The following is a 7,218-nucleotide window of genomic DNA, read 5'->3' as shown; positions in this document are numbered from 1 at the left end:
TACTATCAATACTACCCAGATAAACCTACCAAATCTAATTATATTACAACTACTGTGGATGAATAGTGAAAGCTTCTTTAGACATTATATGAATGATAGACACAGCTACAATTAAACAGCTATTAATTTTATTCACAAAGAAAGCTGTGAAAAAAACCTGTCAGTGACTTATTTTTGTCACGAATAAATATGACATTTTCTAGGGTTATCAAATTCCTTGGGTCAAATGTAAATGCTTTGATTGTCATCTTTATCATCAGTAAAAACCGCACAGAAAAAATGAAAAATTAAGTCGTGGTGGCAATGTCACAAATACGGCAGGCTATGCTTGTATGAAATAAGATCGCCATGCATTGTGTCTTAATAACACTTTCACCCGTGTGGTTTTGGAGTTAAAACACACCTTTGGTTCCAACGTAGCCGTCCATATTTCGACTGGGGTGTAGTAAAAAGCAATGTTGTTATAACTCATGGCATTGCTCATCGCGCTGAGGAAGTGAGTCACACTGACGGTAACATGACGTCACTACAACAGCCCCAGACGCACGCCAGCGCTACATGAGTAACGTGGACGAAGGGGAGGATCCTGAACTGTAGCGTTTATCCCGGTCTATCATATCGTCATCTCTGGTCTCTTACTTCCTGTTAGCCGTATAAGCCACCAGTCCCGAGAGCGAACAGAATAAGAAGAACATGAATTTTCTTTTTTTTCAAGAATAAGTATGGAGATTTCACGAAACATTTGGCAAATCTAAAAGCACCTTAATCATGTAACAAAAAAATTATATCCCTCTGTCGGAAGTCCCTCATTTTTTCTTGCCGCCAAAACAATTTATCTGAAAGTCCCGCCCTCTCTTGCCAATAACGCTCATTTGGAGCCCCCCCATGCGGGAGTTTCGTCGCGACTGAGTACGAGGTTTTATTACAACTCACTACAACAGCCCGCATGAGGAACGTGGAGTGCTTTACCAGAACAGAACAAGGAAGCAACATGTGCTGACAACAATAACTCGCCTAAACTCCGGAAAGAGCCAAGAAAAAGCGAAACCCCTGTCAGGGTAGCCGATATTCACGAATCATTAAAACAATTTCATGTGAGTAACTTAATGAATAATAGTTGTATAGGTTTCAGATGTTTTAATTTTTATGTATTTAAGCTATGTATATATATATATATATATATATATATATATATATATATATATATATATATGTATATATATATTCGTTTATAATAAGTATGTCAATTCGAACAGGATGTAGCCTAAGTGGTCGATCTTAAGATGTTGTAGTCTTGTCTATATCGTTGCCGTCTTTTTTTTTTTTTAAAGAAGTTTATGTATGATGTAAGATAAAGGCATCAATATAGCCATTTGAATAACGCTAAAGAAGCCCTCTTAATGTCTAATAACATCTTTGTATGCTACTCGTCTCAGATTATAAAGTACCGTGTATGGTTTTCTTGGGGGGGTTTCCAGAACTCCCAACTCGGGCTCAAGTGCGTGTTTCCATTGTTTAGGTCCTACAGCCCACAGCCGTGAACTACCGTTCTTTTCTGTCGTATTTCTTCTGTTCTGCTGTAACAGATCTACAACCAAATCTGTTCAGTCGAAACAAATTACATTTTCCGTTTCCCTGATTTCCGAAGATTTTCATTTTTTATATAGGCCTATTTAACAGGTGGTTCCATTAAAGTCTGTAATGGACATGTTCATTATAGGCTTATTACTCTGCCCAAGTCCCAATGTAAAAACTTCGATTGGCCTAATTATGTCAACTCCACATTTTGGAGTCATCAACTCAATCTCAAATGTAGTGTGTTAATGTTACTATTAGTGTTAATGATATATAATAATTTGTAATATGTAAATAATTTAATGCTCATGGCAATTTAGGGTCATAAATAAAGGAAGATAGGTCTAACGTATTGTGCTGAGTAAGCATTAAAGCTATTTGCGCAAGGGCTGTGAGAAACAGCAGGTCGGCAAACTCACTCAAAGTAGAGACATTTGCTCTGCTATGTGTCAAATGATTATCTGTAATGTTCTGATGTCACTGTGGGACAGCGGCGTAGGAATGAGTTTAACATTGGGGGGGACACATATCGGAAACGTGACAGATCCGTTAATGGTTTGAACAGAAATATGTCATAAATTAACTACACTGAAAAAATTCACAAATATATTTTATTCTACTAAAAAGATACATTTGTAAATGTAAAGGAAAACATATTTTGAATGGCAGTAATGAACTGATAAATATCAAATAAATTCTTTAATTGCACGGTCAATCATCCAGTTTTTAAGAATAAGAAGCGGTGACAAGACGCTGTGTTGCGGTTTCAAAATTAAATAAAATATTTTTCTCCCCCCGGTATAATTTTTAGGTGGGACAAATGCGCCTGTCTCCAATATTGGAGGGGACACGTCCCCTCCATCCCCCCCGGTTTCTACGCCCTTGCTGTGGGATACTTATAAGTGAAACATATATGTACTTAAACATATTTACAATCCTATTTCTCTCCTTGGTTGTTGGACTCTATTCATAGTGGGCAGGATCAATATTAAAAAAACATTCTAAAATCTCCAGAGAAAAGACCAAGAAGACCCAAGGGATAATCCCATTGTTTCACATTCATTTTAGGTGAGGATGGACTTCATTGCAAAGGTTTGGCCTGGTTTGGGTTAGTTCAGGTTGGTTAAGGTTAGCTTAAATAGTCATGCCAGATGCAATGCAATCTTGCCCAGAATGCATATAAAGTTGCCAAATGGGGACTCTTCTCAACTCTGCATATGTTTATTTATATTTTTGTGTCTCAGACAAAATAACAGCGCGGCAATGTTCAGGGATGACAGTGTATCATATAATATACAACTGTGGTAATTAGGCCGCCCCGAAACAGCACTAATCAGTACTCTGACAGGACCATGTGGACATTATGGGCTTGTTGTCTCGCTGAACACCGAGCTTACATCAGACCAGAGGTTATTTCTGCCCGCAACGCTCCTGTCACCAGACTCTCCTTCACCAGCGGGCCTGTGGCAGGGGCCTACCTCCACAAACATTAATTTCCTCTCAGGACAACATTACAAGCAGAGACACAACTGCGGCGTGCTTGAAGGTAGATCTCAATCCTCTAAGTGAAGTCGAAAGCCACAAAAACAAATGGCTCTCCCACCTCAGAACAAGAGAGTTAAGCTCCTCAGGAGACATCTCGGAAATCCCTGATGAAATCACTTGGCACAGCTTTTTCAGTGTTAGTTCGAAATCAGGCCGCTACGTCGGAGGTACATAGCAAATACTCGTACGGTCGACCTGACATTGGCTCAACCCAAACACACACACTATCAGAAGATAACGTGGCGGAGCCTTTGCAGGACTTTGGAAGGTTTTGCATGGAGACATTGTAGTGCTGGGATTTGCATGGGGTTTGCCGTTTACAAACAGTGACTCGCAACAGTGTCGATACTATGTTGTCATCCACGTACTTTCCCTAACTGGACACAGGGAAAAGTAGTACCTGGCTGTTGCAAGTGCAGTTGCAGCTGAAATAAGGATCCACATACATAGGGTTGAAGTGGTTTCACTGCTTATTACAAAAAGCAGTGCTAGAGTATCATATACCAATTGAGTGCCCTGTGCTGTAACATAAACCTTGGTATGTGTTGTCTCTACCAGAGACGATGGAAAGAGAGGTGAGGGCCGGAGTCCACTTCCTGAAGCGCATGGCAATGGAGCGTGGCAAGCTGGACGCGGATGAAGCAGAGGTGTTCGCAGGGAAGCTGCAGCAACAGCTCTGTGATAAATACAGCGGCCATTGGTACAAGAACTGCCCGAGCAAAGGACAGGCATACAGGTAAATATCACCCATGGCAAAATCAGTCACCTTCTGTCAATACGTATTTGTGACCATAATCACCAAAGTAGTTACCGAAAGCATTGCACTAACTTATAATATATAAGAGCGATAGCTATTAACCAAGATATACTAAATGGTTTTAATGAGATTCAGACTGCTCAAAGTGTGAGTGACAATAAAAGATATGCTTGAAAATACAAACCACCTTTCTCCAAGCCCTTCGTGACATGTGATTGCCCCCCAGATGCATCCAGATCATCAACGGGCTGGTCTGTGACGACGTGCTGCTGAAGGCCTGCCGAGAAAGCCACCTCACTCCCGCCCAGCTGGGCCTCCCGCGCGAGCTCACGCTGTGGATTGACCCCCTGGAGGTGTGCGCACGGTGAGTCACCGCCACCTCCCACTCAGTGGAGTGTGACACACACACAGACAGACAACAACAGCGCTGTTCTTCAGTCTCCAGACGTCCGGTGTCCGCAGTTTTGTTCACCAAATTTGCATTCTCCTGATGCCTTGTTAGACCATCACTTGCACTGTAAGTTACGCCTTTTGATTTTTACACCTAGCAATACAATGTCTAAACTAAAATTGTGCCTGAAACGAATAGACTATTCTAATGCCCATGAAACTAATAAACTGCTCTAACATCCATGAAAGCAATAAACTATTCCAACGTCCATAAAAATGATTAAACAAGTCTAATGTGCATAAAACAAAAAACCTATTCTCATTTCTCCTTGTAGGTCTGGGGAGAACTGCAGGCCGTTCACCGTGGCTCGCTTCCAGGAGGAGGAGGAGGAGGAGCAAGGACCAGCCGTTGGGGGAGGAGAGGAGGAGCTGAAGGGGGAAGGACAGGACACAGGAGGCCTCGACACCTCCGACTACCACTCCGCCTCCTCCTCCGACTGCGGCTCCACCACCTCCAGCGACACGGAGGAGGAGGCCAAGGAGCCCGGAGAGGCCCAGGCGCCGCAGGAGGCGCAGCAGACGGAGGGGGAGGAGAAGGGAGACCAGGAAGAACCGGTGCAAGGAGAGCCGTATGTGATCGTCATGGTGCCCCGCAGTAGGGATAGGGTGAGGAAGCAGTCCAGAGACCTACCAAAGAAGACCAAGTTCGCCAGGAACCTGGTAAGCCTCTTTGTCTTGTCATGCTGCTGCGCTCTGCTGAGGTACAACCTCGGTTTAAAGATTAACAGTACAAAACTTATTTCAGTCACTTATTGCCAAACCTCTGTTTTCACCAGATGCCTGCTGCTACCCTGCAGTACTTTTACCAACCTGCTCCTGCGTGGCCGCGGTTCGAGAAGAGCGCCCCCGTGTTCCTCACTCCAGTGTGCGCCCCCCTGCCTCCGCCACCACCGGTGTTTGGATACTATTTCCTGCCCCAGCCGCCTCCACCCTTTATCGTTCCACAGGCCCCGCTCCAGCCTATAGGCGCCAGGTGAAAGGGCGGTTAACAAAAAGGTGGACTTAGTGAGTTGAAACAGCCAAGACACGCACAGGCCTGAAATGAATTAAAGCCAATCATGTGAAATCACTGTATTTTATAGAACCTCTTTTAGCCTTTTTAAGCTTTCACAAAATTATGTAATTACTTAAGCAACACATCGAAGTTGCTTTTTAACATAATCTTAATTAACATAATTTAATTCCTTGCCATTCACTTTAAAATCATGTATTACCAATGCATAGTTATTTCAGCCTGTGTTTTTATAAAAGGGCTTTGGGTTCCATCCTATCTGTGGTGCCAATGCACAATATGGGACTCCATCTTGGAGTGACATCCTTCAAGAGCTGGTACGGAACATCTCAGGAACCCACAGCAAGGTGTATTTTAGCTCTTATTGTTGTTCTCAGGCGTCTTCCCTTATCTCCCTGTTACCTGGACCACTCACTGACAAGGTGCAAATGTATATAGAACAAATCCAAATGTAGTTTAGTGGAGTGTGAGGCAGGGCTTCATATCCTAAATGATTGAGAATCACAATATTTGTACATTAAGATACATTTATTTTTACGAGACTGCTTGTATATACCGCAGGCTTTTATCGCAATAAAATTACAGATTTTTGTGATTCATATTTCTGTTTCTTTGTATGATGGCCCCAATTATATATTTTTTAACATTTGTGTTGCAATTTTTATACCTACCTCTATACAACATGCTTTTTTTTTCTTTTCTTTTTACCAATTGTTAACTTAAGACTTTTTTTGATAACATTGTAGCTATTTGGTGTTTGCCTGTGGGTTCTGTTGCGTATATATTTGAACATGAAAATAATATTCTTACTTGACTGGAACCTAGTTTACTGCAAGAACCAGCAGTGTGTTGTTGGTTTTGTTGCATATTTATTTTATTCAGTAAATTCTCTTTTTTGACATTAACCATTGTTTCCTATTCCATATTATGATGATTAAAACGTGAGGTCTATCATTTTGCCATGTTTAAAAAAAATCGCATGGTTATTGGTTCGGACATCAGAACACTGATGTCTTGCTGTTCGTCTGCTGCTACAACATCCAGAAGAATGTGGGCATAATTTACCATGCACAGTCTTCTTTGTCAACAATCACTGAAGCTGCCAGAAAGCACAGTCTGCTGCTGATGGAGGGTTATATGTTATAATATATAATATACATTTATTATTAAGTTTAGATGCATTCATGCTATGGGATGATCATATTAGCTTGAGGGTTTACTCTCGCGAGGTCAACAAGACAACCTGTCTTGAGGTCACCAACATTCTCCTTTTTGTAGGAGAAAATAGGCTGTATGGAAAGCATGCTGTGGAGCTGGCAAACAATGTCAATAGTAGACATAATCTTAAAGGGTCTTATTATGAATGATACAGGGTCATGAGACAACCCACCCCCCACCCCCCGCTCGAAGGAAGTCTCGCCCGGGGAGTTACTGGGCGTAGAACCGCCACTGTGAAAAGCATAATTTTCCCTCTCATTGACAGGCTCGCCCTTATTTTACAGCAGCTCTAGATCGGTTGCCTTACTTGACCACCAGGGGTCAGTAGCCTCCCATGTAGCAGCTTCATCCTCCTTATCTTTACGCTTAACTTCAAACCCGAGCGTTGAGTAAATAAAACTGGTCATACTTAAAACTAAGTTAAGCATAGGTCGGACAATTGTTAAGTAAACACTTACGCTTTACAACCCGGAGGTATGGACAATATAATGCGTTATAAAGTTATGCAGCCTATTTACCATTACATTCAACAGCAGGATTATGCTACTCACTGTTTTTCCTTTGGTTTAACTTAGTGATTCATGCAAAGAAAAAGTGAAGCCTACTTAAATTAGGCTTATATGGGCCGCATATGAATCTGAAAACCGTATGACTTTGAATT

General features: G+C 41.8%; 1 protein-coding gene across 1 annotated transcript; it reads left to right on the top strand.

The window, feature by feature from the left end:
- The first annotated feature begins 954 nt into the window (after positions 1 to 954).
- Positions 955 to 6,244, top strand: LOC307071180 (uncharacterized protein). The gene is made up of 5 exons (XM_079730098.1): positions 955 to 1,094; positions 3,679 to 3,856; positions 4,104 to 4,241; positions 4,603 to 4,987; positions 5,104 to 6,244. The coding sequence occupies exons 2-5, from the start codon at positions 3,684 to 3,686 to the stop codon at positions 5,302 to 5,304; spliced, it is 897 nt and encodes a 298-aa protein (XP_079586224.1). The 5' UTR covers positions 955 to 1,094; positions 3,679 to 3,683; the 3' UTR covers positions 5,305 to 6,244.
- The last annotated feature ends 974 nt before the right edge of the window (positions 6,245 to 7,218 follow it).

This window comes from Pollachius pollachius (assembly GCF_949987615.1).
Source record: "Pollachius pollachius genome assembly, chromosome: 1".
NCBI lineage: Eukaryota > Metazoa > Chordata > Actinopteri > Gadiformes > Gadidae > Pollachius > Pollachius pollachius.
This window is presented reverse-complemented; position numbering and strand designations above follow the sequence as displayed.